At 47.2% G+C, this 17,823-nt stretch overlaps 1 protein-coding gene and 2 long non-coding RNA genes across 6 annotated transcripts in view; 1 reads left to right on the forward strand and 2 right to left on the reverse strand.

Moving 5' to 3' along the window:
• On the reverse strand, positions 1 to 8,556 carry LOC310662317. 2 transcript variants are annotated; one of them, XR_014504258.1, is made up of 3 exons: positions 7,722 to 8,556; positions 1,981 to 2,050; positions 1 to 803 (listed from the first exon to the last, which is right to left on the reverse strand). It is a non-coding gene; the product is annotated as an uncharacterized lncRNA (long non-coding RNA). The 2 variants fall into 2 exon arrangements; XR_014504259.1 differs by lacking the exon at positions 7,722 to 8,556 and adding an exon at positions 3,551 to 4,443.
• The window catches only part of LOC310662308 (sacsin-like), a 22,420-nt gene continuing 11,191 nt past the window's right edge, over positions 6,595 to 17,823 (forward strand). The window contains exons 1-7 of one of the 2 annotated variants that reach the window (XM_083409100.1): positions 6,595 to 6,846; positions 10,232 to 10,262; positions 12,452 to 12,539; positions 13,083 to 13,194; positions 14,151 to 14,297; positions 14,712 to 16,146; positions 16,890 to 16,978. In XM_083409100.1, coding sequence (XP_083265226.1) covers positions 10,240 to 10,262; positions 12,452 to 12,539; positions 13,083 to 13,194; positions 14,151 to 14,297; positions 14,712 to 16,146; positions 16,890 to 16,978 — 1,894 coding nt within the window. In that variant the 5' untranslated portion in view covers positions 6,595 to 6,846; positions 10,232 to 10,239. Of the gene's footprint in view, positions 6,847 to 9,621; positions 10,263 to 12,451; positions 12,540 to 13,082; positions 13,195 to 14,150; positions 14,298 to 14,711; positions 16,147 to 16,889; positions 16,979 to 17,823 lie in introns of those variants that run through there. The other variant, XM_083409101.1, reaches the window with a different exon arrangement.
• LOC310662318 overlaps positions 11,061 to 17,823 on the reverse strand; it is a 22,067-nt gene continuing 15,304 nt past the window's right edge. The window contains exons 4-5 of one of the 2 annotated variants that reach the window (XR_014504260.1): positions 16,862 to 16,956; positions 11,061 to 11,257 (exon numbers count right to left, since the gene is read on the reverse strand). This is a non-coding gene — a long non-coding RNA (uncharacterized lncRNA). The remainder of the gene's footprint in view (positions 11,258 to 16,861; positions 16,957 to 17,823) is intronic. The other variant, XR_014504261.1, reaches the window with a different exon arrangement.

The raw sequence follows: 17,823 nt of genomic DNA on the forward strand, positions 1-17,823 counted from the left end.
CATGCTATTAGTGGCTAATGTTCTACAATCAGGCTCTGCTTCCCTGCTTCCCACAGACATCTGGTTGGTCACTGCCAGTACAGGATGCTTGGTTGCCATATACCCTCTTTTTCTAGGACAGGTCCTCTTTTTCATGATGAGAGTTGCTATAGAGATCCATAGTTAAATGTAAAGGTAAAGGGTACAGGGACCCCTGACCATTAGGTCCAGTTGTGACTGAGGGTTGCGTTCATCTCGCTTTATTGGCCGAGGGAGCCGGCGTACAGCTTCCGGGTCATGTGGCCAGCATGACTAAGCCACTTCTGTTGAACCAGAGCAGTGCATGGAAACACTGTTTACCTTCCCGCCAGAGCGGTACCTATTTATCTACTTGTACTTTGACGTGCTTTCGAACTGCTAGGTTGGCAGGAGCAGGGACCGAGCAATGGACCCCGTTGCGGGGATTTTAACCGCTGACCGCCATCGGCAAGTCCTAGGCTCTGTGGTTTAACCCACAGCGCCACCCGTGTCCCTCAAATAGTTAAAAGTAGATGTCGGCAAATATGTCCTCTTTTTTTCTCTTCAAAGTATGGCAACCCAAAGACCCTTTGGCTCGATCCATAGGCAGGGTTCTTCTTTATGGTCTCTCGAAATATCAGTTGCCAGGGAGCAGAAATGGGGAGAGGGCTTTTGTGCTTGTGTTCTATAGGCATCTGGTTGGCGGCTGTGAGGAGGCTTTATTAAATGGCCATTTGGTCTGATCTAGCAGGGCTTCTTCTTCATTCTGTCTGTTGGGCAGTTGTTACAGGAACAAAGACATGCTTCTGTTAAAAAAGAAAGAAAAAAGTAGCACCTTAGCCTGCTGTTTGCTACAGAAAACATTTGGTGGGAGGAATTAAAATAGCTATTCAAATTATTCAGTACTGAAATATCAACACTTCCCAGTGGGGCAGCAGAATATGTTGCTGCAAAACAGCAGTGAGTCTTGTGGTACCTAGAAGACCAACACATTTATTGTGGCATAAGCTTTCATGGACTAGGACCCACGTCACCAGATGTATGACATGTAAGCCTCACTTAAACCTCTCTCTCTCTCTCTCTCACACACACACACACACACACACGTACGTAAGGGGGGGGTGGGGAGAGAAAGAGTTATAAGCAGTGGGATTAAAGGGAATTGTTCAATTCTACAATTCTATGACTTCATTCAGTGGACTTATGCAATGCTGAAACAAAGTGAGGAAGAAGACACAGCCTTACGGAACCTCACAAAACATGCATTGTGGGCCTCAGCAGAAAGTTCCTCCAGCACCAGCTTCTGGGAAACAGTCTTTCAGCAAGTAGGATGAGAACGACTGTAGCAAAGTTGCTTCAGCTCCCATCCTGAACAGCCGGACTAGAGAAAGCTACTGTGGTTGTGATTCTGAAATCTGCAGAGAGGCTTAAGAAAACTGACTGGATCACAGTTGTCTGCATGTCTTCTCCCAGTGCTGGTCACTCAGCAGGGTGATGAAGGTGTTTTTTAGCATGGAACCTAGTCTTGAACCCAGATTAAAATGGATCTAGATCAGGGCAGCAAACCCACAACCTGCCTAAATATTTTATTTTAGTTCCTTCCCCACATTTTCAAAAATATATATTGCTGCCTGCTTCCTTGCTTTGATACTGTGACACCAAACATTTTTTCTGGCGCACCAAGCACCCCCATTTGTCTATTAATTTAAAAAATTTAGTAATGTTTCTTCCACCTTACTGCTTCACTGAGATGCCAAACATTTTCTGAAACCCCCTAATTTGTCCATTTTAAAAATGTTTTTAATTTATTTTTTGATGTCTATTTTAAAACTGACTACTCCTGCATTCCCCTTGATACAATTGTTATGTGAAAATGCTTTTGTGGTCCCCAAGTCCCCCTATGTGCCCTCTTAAAAAAAGAAAATATTATGATCTAGATCATCAGCCCAATCGAAAAATGTCTGGAGTATTACAGCTGCTTACTCCTTCAGCACTTTCTCTCCCCCTGAGGCTTGTGCTGTGATCCTCACCACTCTGTTGCCCTTTTTGCTGCCTGTTACAAAAGGGAAAGAGGAAAAATAGGGATGGGAATGTTAAGTCACCTGCAAACACCTGCCACTTGCTGCCTCCTCCTCCTCCTCCTCCTCCTCTCTCTTTCTTGTGGTAGCAGTACAGCAGAGTCATGGACTCATGCTGTGGGTGGGTGTTGTGCACGCACGCACGCACACACACACACACCCCATTCCAGACATTTTCTTCCAATAAAAATGCCATATTGGACAAGCAGTGTCTCCATCTCTTTCCCCCAAGATGCCTAGTGCAACCTAGCTCATTAGTGTAAATGGGGCACAGCTTCACCAACCTGATTCTGTCTTCAAGCAGCGCCCACCTGCCTGCCTACCTGCAGACGCTCCAAGTGTCCCTATTTTCCAGGGGCATCCTTAATTTTGAGAAGCCGTCCCAGTTCCTGATTTGAGAGCCAGTGTGGTGTAGTGGTTAAGAGTGGTGGACTCGTAATCTGGGGAACCGGGTTTGCGTCTCTTCTCCTCCACATGCAGCTGCTGGGTGACCTTGGGCTAGTCACACTTCTCTGAAGTCTCTCAGCCCCACTCACCTCACAGAGTGTTTGTTGTGGGGGAGGAAGGGAAAGGAGAATGTTAGCCGCTTTGAGACTCCTTAAGGGGAGTGAAAGGCGAGATATCAAATCCAAACTCTTCTTCTTCTTCTTGATTCTGGAATGTCTTGCTTTTCTTCAGGCTGTCCCTATTTTTATTGGAGAAATGTTGGAGGGTATGGTAGGATGTCCCTATTTTCACTGGAGAAATGTTGGATGATATGGAGTTATCCGACTCCCAAGCCATCTGAAGGCAATCCAGTACAGGAAAGTTTTGTAATGTTTAATGTTTTCTTATGGTTTTTATACAGTATATGTTGGAAGCTGCCCAGAGTGCTGGGGCAACCCATTAAGATGTGTGGTGTATAAATAGTCAAATTATCATGGTGGAATGGGACGTCCCTTTTTTCATCAGAGAAATGTTGGAGGGTATGTACTTGCTTAAAATCCAGGCCAGGTTGCAGCAACTTCCCGATAGCTTCCTCCACATCCTTAGTCTCAGTGTCCTTCCCTTCTCCCCCCCCCCCCCATGTTGCTTCATTGGCTGCAAACCTCTTGGGGTCAGGGACAGGTCATTTTCTTCTCTATTATGTGTTGGCACACAGATAATAAAATTGGAAAGGGCCTCAAAGGTCTCTAGTCAACCCCCCTTCCAATGCAGGAAACCCAGCACTTCAGGACTGCTAACACCGCAGATTGACTTCACCCTCGGAGGCACACTCCATTGCCTGTTGAGACAGTCAGATGCCAACCAGTATTACAGTGCCTGCGCTAGAGTCAACCCATTATTTACAACACTCAGGTGGGAACATAAAGACATAGCTCAGTGGTAAGGCAACTGCTTTACAAGTACTTGTAGAAGGTCCCAAGTTCAATCCCTGGCTTCTCCAGCTAGAGATGAAAGAAAGACCCTCTGTTAAAGAAGGAGGGCTATCTTACACATCCTGGCTGGGGCCAGTAGCCCAGCTGGTTCGCCTCCAGTCTCATGTCTAGCCTATTTCCACCGATGAAGCAAGACTGCAGCACTATTGGTTTCTGTTCTTTGACTTGCAAGCTGAGAAATGAAACTTTCACTTCTGCAGAAAAAAAATGCATGTGGACTTAACCTTTGCAGCAGTTTGCTTTAACACTAGAAAGATGAGAAACTAAGTTCTGTGAGGGTCTTGGGCTTGTCCCATTTAATTTGCATAGCCCACATCCATAGTCCTCAAAAAACACCAATCCTGATGCTCCCCCCCCCTATAAATTTGGGATTACCTGATATCATGGGTGTAGCCAGGCCTATTGTTGGGGGGGGGGGCATGTCTCTTGTTGCAGGAACAGAATCTCAGTTACCTATGTATTTTTATTTATTTTTATTTATTGGGGGGACAGCTGCCCCCCCCCGCCTATGCCCATGCCTGATATGATGATAATCTGATATTTTGGGGGAACATCAGGCTCCTAAACACTCCACTCGGGGTATGTGAACCAATTGTCATTTTCTGCTTTTCTTTTTTCCATGCCTGCACACTCCTCAAAGCTTTTATTTCAGTTTTGGCTGTGCTTCTAAATACCGTATTTCTGATGTGCTCGGGAAGGGAGGAATATCCCTCACTTTTTATCTCTCCTGATTTGCTCAAAACCAGGGAACTGCGAATTCACAATTGCCAAACTCTGTGCTTTTGCACACTTCTTGTTGGGGAGGCGTCGTTAAAAACAAAACAAAACACCAAGTTGCAGGCACAGCAATCTGCGCCTGTCAGTACTTAATAGCCATAACAGAACCAACAGATTAGAAGGCAGAGACTAAAGAAAAGATCAGAGTTGCTTCTCATATGATAGCCATCTTGAACTACCTTAAGGGCTGTCACGTGGAGCAAGCTTGTTTTCTCCTGCTCTGGAGGGCAGAACTCGAACCAATGGCTTCAAGTTACAAGAAAAGAGATTCCAACTAAACACCAGGAAGAGCCTTCTGATAGTAAGAGCTGTTCAACAGTGGAACAGTCTCCCTCGAGAGGTTGTGGACTCTCCTTCCTTGGAGATTTTAAAGCAGAAGTTGGGTGGCCCTCTGTCATGGATGCTTTAGCTGAGCTTCCTGCATTGTCAGGGGTTGGACTCATTGACCCTTGGTCAAAGAGTGCTGGGAATTGTAGTTCGTAAGGGGTAACTGGATATGGAATAACTGATTGGTTCAAAATTGGGAAAGGAGTACAACAAGGCTGTATACTGTCTCCCTGCTTATTTAAATTATATGCAGAATTCATCATGCGAAAGGCTGGGCTGGATGAACCCCAAGCCGGAATTAAGATTGCCGGAAGAAATACCAACAACTCAGATATGCAGATGATACAACCTTGATGGCAGAAAGTGAGGAGGAATTAAAGAACCTTTTAATGAGGGTGAAAGAGGAGAGCACAAAATATGGTCTGAAGCTCAACATCAAAAAAACAAAGATCATGGCCACTGGTCCCATCACCTCCTGGCAAATAGAAGGGGAAGAAATGGAGGCAGTGAGAGATTTTACTTTCTTGGGCTCCATGATCACTGCAGATGGTGACAGCAGTCACGAAATTAAAAGATTCCTGCTTTTTGGGAGAAAAGCAATGACAAACCTAGACAGCATCTTAAAAAGCATCTTAAAGCTATGGTTTTCCCAGTAGTGATGTATGGAAGCGAGAGCTGGACCATAAAGAAAGCTGATCACCGAAGAATTTATGCTTTTGAATTATAGTGCTGGAGGAGACTCTTGAGAGTCCCATGGACTGCAAGAAGATCAAACCTATCCATTCTTAAGGAAATCAGCCCTGAGTGCTCACTGGAAGGACAGACCGTGAAGCTGAGGCTCCAATACTTTGGCCACCTCATGAGAAAAGAAGACTCCTTGGTAAAGACCCTGACATTGGGAAAGATGGAGGGCACAAGGAGAAGGGGATGACAGAGGACAAGATGGTTGGACAGTGTTCTTGAAGCTACCAGCATGAGTTTGACCAAACTGCAGGAGGCAGTGGAAGACAGGAGTGCCTGGCGTGCTCTGGTCCATGGGGTCACAAAGAGTCAGACACGACTAAACGACTAAACAACAACAAAAGGGGTAAGCAACAATTCCCAGGATTCTTGGAGAGGGAATGTGCTTTAAATGAATCGTTCCATACCATGACTGCTTGCTTGTACTACTTTCAAATCATCTTTATTGATTTTCAGATGTACACCCAATCATCTCCATTGATTTTCAGACATGCATCCAAACATCTATCGACCAACTCAAATGGCACAACAGAAATAAACAAGTGAAATACAGATCCAAACAGAAAAGGCATCAGTATGCCTCATATTATCTGCTATGATAGCGAGTATCAAACCCAGTGGGTTGGTTGTGCTTCTTTGGAAGAGAACAGGGGTAGGTGAGAATCGGTATTAAGAGTTGGTAGGGACCTCAAAGTCCACCCTACTGCAGACAGCTTTACACCACTTTTAATAGTTATTGCGTCCCCTAATCCTGGGAACTATATTTTTCCTCTTCCAAAGCTACAATTTCCAGCACCTCTTACAAACTATAGTTCCTAGGATTCTTTGTGGGGGAAGGCGTATGATTTCAGTGCACCGTATGTGCCAAAGTAACCCAAAGACTTGGGCTACAATCCTAACACCACCTTGTCTGGCAGTAAGCTCTGTTGAATTCAGTGGGACTTCCTTGTGAGAGCTGCCGCTATAGTTACTACGCACTTTCGCTGAGGCAGCAGGGGAGGCATTTCCATATCTGTCTCTCTGGAGCCCGCCGTAACTTAGGGATCGTAGATCACAAGGATCCTAGAATCGAAGAGTCGGACGGGACCCCAAAGGGTCATCTAGCCCAACCCCCTTGCAAGACAGGAATCCTGCCAACTACAGCTGTCTCTGGATGGGCTCGATCTTGGCCACTCCCTTCTGTGGTGTATCAGATACCGACTCTTCCACCTCTCCGCCTTTGGGACTGAATACCCACCTTCTTTGCCCCACATCCCCCTCTAAAAGTGCCCGCCCCACTCCTCAGCTCCGAGACATTCCCCGCCTCTTTCCCAAACGGAGCGAAATCGCTTTCGGTTTCCATTTCGCCGGAATCGAAAGCGACTGGCATCTTTAAAGCACAGCAGCCGCTGCTTCCCCCGCCCTCCGCCTTGAGGCGAGGTAGGGTGGCGGACCTATTTTGCTCTTTAGTCATCGCCGGCCGGGAAGCTGCGCGGGGATCTTCGCACCTGCATCTTCCAAGAGACGCGGTGAGTAATAACAGACCGCAGGTGATGGGGACCGATTCAACAGGACTCCTGGGCTCCTTGGGAGGAGTAACGGGGTTTAAACAGGCTTAGAAGTAGTACGAGCGTCTCTGGAAACACAGCGAAATGCTCTGATCCTAAACATACTTGCTTAGTTAACACAGACACTTCTAGCCCACCTTTCCTCCAAAGAGCGCAAGGTGCCTCGTTCCCATTTTATCCTCCCAGCAGCCCTGGGAACTAGGCTAGGCTGAGAGATTGGCGTCTGGGAGCCATCGCTTTTGAGGTTTTCCTCACCTAGCAAATTCCCCGCAGAAGCAAAAAGCTAATACTTCAGGCGGGGGAGAAAAATATATAGCTCGGCCTTGTTCCCATCGCTCTAATTTCTACTTGCAGGGAACTTGCCGTTTCTTTTTATAAAACTTGGGAGGGAAAGTTAAAACGTCGACTTGCCTTGACGTTTAGCCTTGTCGACTAAAATGGTGCAGTGCTGGGCTCTTAGACCTCATTCTCCTAGTGTAGACTTGGCTTATAGTGTGACTATGCAGTAGAAATACAAATATGGCTGTATTCTTAATGGTACCGCGTGAAATTACCACAGTTTTGCATTCTGGGGAACCTCCTGCGTCTAGTTGGTCTGGCTGGCAGGCATTCAAAAGGCGAAACTTTCCCTGCTGTCTGGATGCAGTGATAATCAGGGAAGGCCTTGTCACGTGAATGAATTTTGTTTCCCTGCATATAGCGATTAAAAGAAAGGCTGAAGAATGTGAGGTGGCAAGTGAGCAGCCCCACTGTTCTGGTACCCAAGCAATTCCTATAAAACTGTAGTTGGGAATCTACAAATGTAAAGCCCTCCCCTTTGCTTTCTTGAGACTCACCCCAGACACCATCTGGGCTCTGCATCCTCCTCCATTGTTTTTGACTGGCTTGGAAGGTGTCCTTGAACATTTTTGATAATGCCTTTTGTTTGCATAGATATACAAGTTTGTGTCCATCTAGAAACCTCTAGCGTTGAGTTTGCTGGGATGTTTCCTTCTTGATGAGGGTAAGAGGCACACCCATTTTCTCTGTCCACTTTTTCCTTCTTGCCATGCCCACCACAGGCATGTGATGCCCAGAATGTGGACTTTGGGCTGAAAAAAAAAGGTTTCAGTCAGAGCACATCCTCTTTTATCAACGCTTGGTAGGAAACACAAACATTTCTCTGGAAATGATGATTCTGCAATAGTTGTAACAGATCACGTGCTTCCATTGTGTTCTGGCTCTGTAAATGTGTTGTTTATTGTGTGTTTGGCTGTCTTGATGGCTGAAAAGGAGTGAACCAAATAACCTCAGTGGCCTCCTGTGATGACCAGGGGATGTGTCTCTTCCCCTTACGTGTTTGTGATCCATTCTTCCAAAGTGCTCCCCTTAAAATTAGGGGAGCTGAACAAGTTTACAGTTGGGTCTGTAGTTTGAAATGATGCAGGGATATTTGATAAATTATTAGTAGGGTCCACTCTACTAGGTTATGCAAAATGCAGCTGGACTGAGAAACATGAGAAAAGACAGGAATATTAGGAGGTGAACAGTGGAAAGCCTTGGGAGGAAAGTTCCCATACAATAATACTTCAGTATAATTTAGGGAAACATCACTTTAAAATATGCAGAGGTGATTTTTAACACCTTTTAGGTTGCAACAAAAGTTTTTTTTATAAAGTTTTGTTGGAGGGGATGTTGGGGAGTTGGATCTTATATGTGGTGGGATTGTAAGTATGTTGCCAAATTTTGGGGAAAGATTTTTAATGAAACCTCGGCAGTAATTGTCGGGGGGGGGCAGGGAAGGGATCCCCAGGACACCTGAACTGGATCTGTTATTACAGGGGGAAATCAGAAAAGCTTACATAAACAAGTTCTTGGTGGGGCTCCAAGAATCTCAGTGAGGAGATTTGGAGGGGGGACTTACAAGAGTTGGAACACAGCAAAATAGTACAACACAGCATGGGAAATCATGTTAATTGACGTATTGATAAGGGTATGTTTGACCTAGGGTAAAAAAGAGAGACATTTTTGGTGGCCTTTTATTATGTACACAAGAAAGGTGGTGTGAAACCTATGCCACTGGTCTTTAGAAAGATCTGGATTATGTAACTTTTATTTGTTCAAAGGCAACATACTCTCAGGAAAAGAACAGTGCAGGCTTGATTCTTTGTATACACTGTCTAGTTTATTTGTAGGTTCATTTTATTTTGTAATCTTTGGAATGCTTTTGGTGTCAAAGGTTTTAATTTAATAAACAATAACCATAATAAATAGTAAAAAGGTTGTATGCCTGCATAAGAAAATGAATAGAAGATGAACTGACACAGGACAAGAACTGGGAGTTGGCAAGAGTTCAAGGAACTTGATAAGGTGCTGGGAGTTGTTAGGAGACCCCTGTTCCCTTCACAGAGCTACAAATCTCAAGAGTGATTTAACAATAAATCCCTCTTCCCAGAGAACTCTGGCAATTGTCTTCCTGTGAGGGGAATTAGAGGTTCCTAACAACCCTCAGCACCCTTAACCAGCTACAGTTTCCAGGAATCTTTGGGGGAAGCCACGACTGTTAAAATGGTATAATAGTGGCTTTAAATGTATATCTGGCAAAATAGCGGTTTAAATAAATATCGTCCACCTTTCCTGTCCACCTCATAGAATTGTTGCACAGTCTGTTGGCTACAAAAGCACATTCCAGATCACAGTCAATCTTAAGTAAGCTTACTCTAAAGTGAGTTGGCCCCAATGGCTTAAAAGGACTTAATTTAAAAATGTGTTGTGAGGGGTTATTGGGTTTTGTTTTGATTTTGATTATGTACTTTGTGTTTTTATATTGTGATTTTATCCTGTGAACTGCCCTGAGACCTGCAGGTATAGAGCAGCAGACAAGTTTAATAAGTTACAGTAATAATAATTTAGTAAACATGTTTTAGATCGGAAGCAGATGACAGAGAAAGATGCCACACTGCTTGTGGCAGGCTTGGACTGTTTGCTTTTGCCTTTGGTAACAGAAGTCACATCCTTATCATACATTTAAAGCACCTGGTTTTCCCCAAAGAATCCTGGGAACCGTAGTTTCTTCCTCACATAAACTACAGTTTCCAGCACACATAACAAACTGCAGCCTGGCAGGGTTTTCTATTGTTCCAAAATCCCTTTGATGAGAGATGACTGGTGTGGGGGGGAAGTGTTTGTAACATCATGGTAAGTGATACCTCTTGTCTGTTTTGTTAAAAAATGTCCATTTACAGAAGGAACAATAGTTTATGAGCTCTTTTTTTTTGTTCAGTGGGGACCAATGTGCAAATCGTATTGGTGAGATTATATACTCCATTTTTTTCCTCATTCTGCATTTTTCTCCTCACTTTTGCAGGTATCAACATGTCTCAGGGGCAGAAGAAGAGGTGAGAAATGCTGTGCGTGTGTATCCATGGGATTTCTCATGGACAAAAAAATGCCAGTGAGACTGTGCTGGATGTGCTGATCATAGAACTGTAGAGTTGAAAGGGACCTAAAGGGTCATCTAGTCCAACCCCCTACCATGCAGGGATCTCAGCTAAGGCATCCATGACAGGTGGCCATCCAACTCTGATTAAAAACCTCCAAGGAAGGAGAGTCCACAATCTCCCGAGGGAGACTGTTCCAATGTCAAACAGCTCTTGCCACCAGAGAGTTCTTTCTGATGTTTAGTCAGAACCAAAACTATCTGGGATCTGATAACACCTTGCTTAAAACATTGCTGACTCTTCCTCCAAGGAGCTCAGAGCTAGACCGAGTGTGTGAAGAACTGCCCCAAGGTCACCCAGTGAGCTCTGTGGCTCTGAGGGTTAGGCTGTGGGCAGCAGACTGGGGTGAGAGCTTGTAGTGAGAACCAAAAATTAAATGAGGAGGCAGGATGAAGAAGCAAGTTAGGAACAAAAGGCTACAGACCTCTGGGTATAGGATACAGTGGTACCTCGGGTTACATACGCTTCAGGTTACAGACTCCGCTAACTCAGAAATAGTACCTCGGGTTAAGAACTTTGCTTCAGGATGAGAACAGAAATTGTGCTTTGGCGGCACGGCAGCAGCAGGAGGCCCCATTAGCTAAAGTGGTGCTTCAGGTTAAGAACAGTTTCAGGTTAAGAATGGACCTCTGGAACGAATTAAGTACTTACCCTAAGATACCACTGTATAATAATAATAATAATAATAATAATAATAATAATAATAATACCCGAGATGTCAGGGAGACAAGCCTTGAACAAGCCTTACCTGGAACAAGAAGTTCACTTAGAGTTTTTGCTGGCCAGTAGGATCCAATAGCCAAGCTGGGTCAGCAGTGGCATCCCAGGGTCCTTTGAATACTAAGTTGTCCAGGCAGATGCCACAACAATGCAGTGTCACTCAGGAGGGAAACCTGCACACAGACCCAACAGCAGAGTGAGGATTTAAACTAGGAGTTGGGAACCTTTGGACCATGGGCCAGTTGCCTCCTTATTCTGTTTATAGTGTTTCTCACCCCTGCTAAACTTAAGGTTGCAAAGGCCTTCTATTGTAGCCAATAGTAAGCTTTTCCCCAAGCTCAATTGGGTTGTGTTGTTTTTAGGGTGTTGGGTTTGCAGCTGGGTCCAGAAGCATGATTAATCCTTTTCTCTCCCCACTTATAAACCCTCCACAATGAAGTCTTCTTTTGCCATAATGGTTGTATGAGAGGGATGATCTTTGGAGAGAGTGCAGTTGGAGAGGGAAGGCTTAACCCATCTCTCTTCTCAGCTGAGATTTCCAGGAATCTCTCTCTTTCTCTCTCCTGGCAATTAGGCTTGCTAAAAGTTAGAAGGCTTTTTTCAACCCCAGTTGCTGTGCATGTTAATACATCTCTCTGTCTCTCTCTGTATATGCATGTACACCTGTGTATGCTTGTATTCTTGTGCATTTGGTGGCTACACACACGACTGCGAATGTGGCTCTCACAGAGGTGGAGCTAGCTGCTGCGGCACCAGGAGCTGCGCACATGTTGTGCACCCAGGGGGCAGGGCGAGTGTCCCAGGGGGGCGCTGCCTGCGCCAAGCGTCCCAGGGGGCGAGAAACCTAGGGGGGCGAAGCAAGTCACCCATGGCAGGTTGCTTCCTGGGCAGGGTGGGGGCAGGGAGGGAGCCACGCCGCTTTGCCAGCAGCCTTCCTCCCTTCCCTCTTCCTTTTGACAGCTCAGGAGAGGCTCCCCCCCCCAAAGGAAGCGGGGCGGGGGCACTCTGTCAAAACGAAGGGGGAAGGGGGGAAGGCCGCTGGCAAGGCGGCGCAGCTCTGCCCCTTCCCCTGATGGCTTGGGATATGCTTGGGAGTCGTGGGCGGGCAGTGTGCCGAACATCAACCCCCTCAGTGATGACACCTGGGGTGGACCGCCCCCACCAGGCCCCCCTTCCTCCACCCCGGTTACTGTAGCTACACCATTGCTACAGTTTACTTGGGCAGTGCAAGGGTTGGGCAGGTCGGCAGTGAGGTCAAGGTTGCTCAGGTGCGCCACGCCACCCCACAGCCTGGTCCTGTTTAGACTGAAGTCTCTCTGTTTCTATTCATAGACTCTAACTACTGTAACCATCTGCCTTTCTTTCAGGAAGGGCTTTCGACAAAAATCACCTCCTGTCCTCAAATACTTGCAGGGTATCCTCCGCAAGTACCCAGATGGGGGTCAGATCTTAAAAGTAAGTTTTTTAAGCACTGGGCCTGGGCTTTTTGCATTTGCCGTTTTTGAGAGCGAAGCCATTTCACACGGATTGCATTTTAAGTAGGCCTTGAACAACTTGCGTGTTCACAGAGAGGAGGCAGCCAAACACCCGGATTTTTTGGGAAGAGAAGTAAGACTGCAAGTGTAGAGCAGGAAGCTGTTCTGAAGCGCAGGCCCAAAGGACGGCTTGTGGGAGTGGTTGGGTGCAGGGGTACCAAAGAAGGATGCCAAAAACATCAGAATGGCCAGTTCTAGTGCAATATTAAAGAAGGTGCAGATTTGCAGCAAAGAAGCCAGGTCTCCCAGCCTTTACAGATGCGGGACAGACACAGCAGCAAGGAGATGGCTTGTCCTCACTTTTCTAAATAGGTAAAGTTTGAAAGGGGTGATATTGACGGCCCCTGTATATGTCTAGCAGTTTACGGAATGTGGGACTGGCATCCATGTAGCAATTTCCACAGTCTGTTTGTGTTGACCCCTGGCCTTTGTCCCTACTCTCATTCTCTTCTTCTTCCTGAAGGAGCTGATCCAAAATGCAGATGATGCGGGGGCTGAAGAGGTGATCTTGCTCTATGATGCACGGAGCTTTGGAACCCAGAGCCTTTTCTCAGAGGGGCTGGCAAGCACCCAAGGTATGGATTAGACACCTCCCAATGGTGGGTGCTCTGGGGGGCCCAGCAGAGAAATCACAATGTCTCCTATAGGGAGGAAGTTGGCTGGATGAAATTCATAATAATTTTTCAGGGATGCTTCCAAGGGTCAAAGGCTTCCTTCTTAGCAGTCAGTAGCCAAGGCTTCTCTAAGTTCTTCTTATATTGACCAGAATGATTCTTTGTGCCTGGGAAGGCAGCAGTGAACTTCCTCTACTTTGGGGCCATTTCGTCCCACAATGCATCCAAGGAAAGTTGCCATGATGTAGTGTCCGTCCAGGTGCCTTGTGGGAGGGAAATATGGCTGGCCACTGTACAGTAGTTTCCCACATTCTCATTTCTGTGCTACAATATCCATTTTGGGATAGATGGAAAACACTGGCCTTATATGCTCTCACAATGACTGTTAAAGTCGTATAAATGTGCTTTAAACAAATGATGTGGGTACCTGAGAGTGCGCCTCCAGTATGTTCAATATATTGGCTCTATTCCAGTATCACATCATGGTTTGCAGAAATCTTAATCTAGAAAAGAGATTGGGGTGGGGGGGCTGTGGCTCTCCAGATATAGTTGAACTCCAACTCCCATCAGTCCCAGTGATTATAGCCAATGGTCAGGGATGGTGGCAGGGCTCTCCAGCCCTTGTTTATAGGACCTGGTCTGCTTCTGATAGCAATCAGGTTTATTAGCCTGCTCCCATCTCTCTGGTGCCACAGCCTCTGGAGGTGGCTGTTACCACGGTTTGCTAAATTAGCCAGGCTCTCGTGCCACAAAACGTTCAATCATGATTTCTGTTTTGGTTTGCTGGCCGATCACAAACCCTAGTTTGCAATTCAGACATTGTGCCATGTCAAATTTGGCTTGGGGGTGACACTGTGAATCAAACCATCATCAAGGCACTTGAGTAAAAATTGCATGACCACATTTCTCTTTTTCAGGTCCTGCGCTTCTTGCCTATAACAACGGTCTATTCTCTGAGGCTGACTGGGAAGGGATCCAGAGTCCAGGCATCAGTCACAAGGAGGATGACCCTTCTACAGTTGGACGCTTTGGCTTGGGCTTCAATTCAGTTTACCATATCACAGGTGAGAAGTTCTGCCTGGCTCAATTTGGGAGATAGTCAGTCTTCAAAACCAGATGTCTTTGGGAGGAAGGCATAAGAATTATAGGGAAAAGGCCTAGAAGACAGCTCAGGACCCCAAGACCTCAGGGACCACCTCTCTCTCCTCACATCGGCATACCTGGACCCTGCAATCATCTTCAGAGACCTTTGTCTGTGTACTTCTTCTGAGGGGGAGGGAATGCAAGAATGGGCTTTCTCAACAGTGGCTCCCCATTTGTAGAATGCTCTCCCCAGCGAAATACGCCTAATGCCATCATTGAGATGGGGGAAATTGAGAGAGATAAAGATTAATTGAAATAGCATGAAGGGGGAAAAGGAACAAAGTCTGGGGCACCCACATTTTAATGGCTGAATTCCTTCCCTTCGCTCTGTTTAGATTTCCCATCTATACTTTCTGATGAATATTTGGGGGTGCTGGACCCACAGCAGATGGCATTACATGACGGGGGTCAGCTCTGGGAGGTGAGTGAATGGGAAGAGGCATCCGACCAGTTCCAACCATTCTGGGCAGCACTGAAGTCTCTGGGCCAGCCTTGCCCAACTGTGGAGGGCCGCTTTCCAGGCACCCTGTTTCGCTTCCCGCTACGACAGAGTCCATCGAAGATCTCAGAAAACCTCTACAGTCCAGAACGGGTGCAGAAACTGCTGCTCTCATTCGTGAATGATGCCCCCATTAGTTTGCTGTTCCTCAGGAACATCAAGAAACTGACGTTGGGTCTCATTGAGTCCGATGGTGCCATCCGTGAGCTGCTGAAGGCTGAGGCCACCACTCACCCATTTAATGGGTTGGGCATGAGCCAAGGTGTGCTGGAAGTTGCAGAATGCAGTAGTGGAAAGGGAAACCTTGTCGATGATGCTATGGGCACTAAACTGGACATGGGTGTCCACATCAAAACACTTGCCCTATGTGGCACTGGGACTGGACAGGCCAGCAAGTGCAACTGGCTTGTGTTGTCTGCTGAAGCAAAGAAGGATGCCTTCCCAGAACTGTGGGAGCTCGCAGTGAAGGTCAGCTCTAAGCCTGTGTTGTCCTTGGCTTACTGTTTGCAAGACAAGTGCATGGGACGCCTCAGCTGCGTCTTGCCTCTCCCGGCCACAGAGGAAAACACCACTGGATTGCCACTGCACATCAGTGCCCCTTTCCAGCTGACAGATGACCGAAGACACGTGCAGTGGTCTGAAGAGGGGTCCCAGGCGAGGGGAGCCGACGGTCGTTGGAACCACTTGCTTATGGAGGAGATGTTGCCTGTTGCTTATTGCCAAATGGTACTGCTGGCATCGACCTGTCCTGACAACCCATATGGGGCGTGGCCAGACCCAGACCAAAGCCAACAACTCCGATACAAGCCTTTAGTGGTTCAGATATGCCAGACACTGATGGACATGAAACTCTTGGTACGAGTCGGGGATGGGGAACCTCGTTTGCTCCACCCCTGCAAAGCTGTGATCTTGCCGGAGGTAGTGAGTGGTAAACCAGTAGGTCAGGCCCTGGAGAAGGCCCTCATTTTGGCAGGATCACCGCTTGCAGCTGCTCCTCTCCATGTGCGCCGAGCTTTGGTGTGGGGTGCCAAAGGCAGGGCAGCGGTGCAAGAGGCCACACCGAAGTATGTCAGGGAGACCCTGCGACGGACTACCAGTGTGTGGCATGGGATATCCTTGACAGAGAAACAGTTGCTGTTGGAGTACTTGGTTGGAGATGGGTGTTACCAGGAGCTGAAGAATCTGCCGCTGCTGCCGACAGCCAATGGAAACTTTACCTGCTTTGGAGATTCTGGAGAGACGGTCTTCCTCGAGAACCACAACTTCCCCAGGTGAGCAGTCTTACTACATATGATCCCCAGGGTAAACCGACATTAATGGACTTGCATAATGGTTAATGCACGCATGTGCACACGCACACATACACACCTTGCAAGCAGTGGCGTAGCGTGGGTTGTCAGCACCCGGGGCAAGGCAAGTAATTTGCGCCCCCCCCCCCCGCTGCACTGTCCCTCCCCCAGATAGTCCCTCGCTCTCTCTCCGCACGGCACACCTGGCACCCTCCCCTCCACAGTGGGCGGCGACCCGGCAGCTCGGATCGGATTCGCACAGCCAGCACTGCAGTGAGAGAGAGTGAGTGAGCCAGGTAGGGGCAGAGAGCTGCGAGTGCGAGCGCCCCCCCCCCCAGATGTTGCGCCCAGTGCGGCCGGCCCCCCCTGCACCCCCATGCTACGTCACTGCTTGCAAGGCAGTTCACAAATGTCTTCACTATGGCTCATTTCAGACATTGCACCAAACCAAGAGACAGAGGCCTTTATGCACGTTTTTCATATGCATAGTTCGGCTCAGTGTCTCCCCTAGCGCCAGCCTGCACTTCTTTGAGACCCAGTTTTCACTCTGAGAAATACTGCCCTACAGGAAAGAGGCCCATGCTGCATTTCTTTGATTCCCTAAAATGGTTAGCCCCAACCAGTGGCATTAACTGGGTGCTTGTTCCATAGTGCATCCATTTTCTTTGTCACCCTGCCTTTGTCCTTCCTAACTGACCTGTGGTTTCTTTCTGCCGATTTTTCAGGATCCTGTTGCCTGGCCTGGCTCACCGGTTCTTGCCCAAGGATCTAAACCCTGAGCTGCTGAAGCATCTGCAAACAATTGCAGAAAAGGGTGAGACTTTCAGTTTCCTGGGTGCACCATGGTCAGCTTCTGGTGTCCTTCAGATGCTGTTAGACTACAACTCCTATTTTCACTGGCCATGCTAGACTTCAACTTCCTTCAGCCTCAGCCAGCATGGCCAATGGTCAGAGATTATGGGGATGGCAATCCACAGGGCACCAGACTGGCTGCCACCTGTGTAAATATTCTACCATGTACAAACACATGCTTTTTACACACAGGCACCATTTTCTTCTCCCAGCAACACCGTAAAATAGATTAGGTGGAAAGATAGTGAGCGTGACACCAAATAGCAGTAGAGTGGCTGTCTCCAAGTAAACAAATTAACTTCACAGCTAGTTTGGGCATTGGAACCCTTAAGCACAGGGTTGGGGAACATTTCCCCCCAGCCACCAGTAGAGATGGATCACTCTTGTCAAAGGTCTGATCTGATCGCTTGCAGTGGATTCCGCCACCCTTCCATCATTCTCTGTTGGGTTGTCCTCCACCACCTGCATGAAATTAGAGCAAGGGCTGAAGGTTGTCCCCCTTTGCCTTAGTCTTATTTTCTAATCCAGGGGCAGGCGACATTTGGCCCTCCCGATGTTGACGAACTACAACTTTCACCAGCTCCCTTAATCATGGCCAATGGCCTGGGATGATGGGAGTTGTAGTTCAGCAATATCTGATGGTCCACAGTTTGCATCTGCCTGCTGTAATTGCTACACCATGCTGGTTTTCGGTACGCTGATCAGTTTCAGGCTCACTTTGCTTCAGCAGTGCTGTAGCATCATTGTGATACCAAATCATTCACAGACCTATACATATTGGAGTTCAGTTGCATCCAAAGTACTTTT

Source organism: Podarcis tiliguerta (genome assembly GCF_965153285.1).
Source record: "Podarcis tiliguerta genome assembly, chromosome: 13".
In the NCBI taxonomy this organism is placed as follows: Eukaryota; Metazoa; Chordata; class Lepidosauria; order Squamata; family Lacertidae; genus Podarcis; species Podarcis tiliguerta.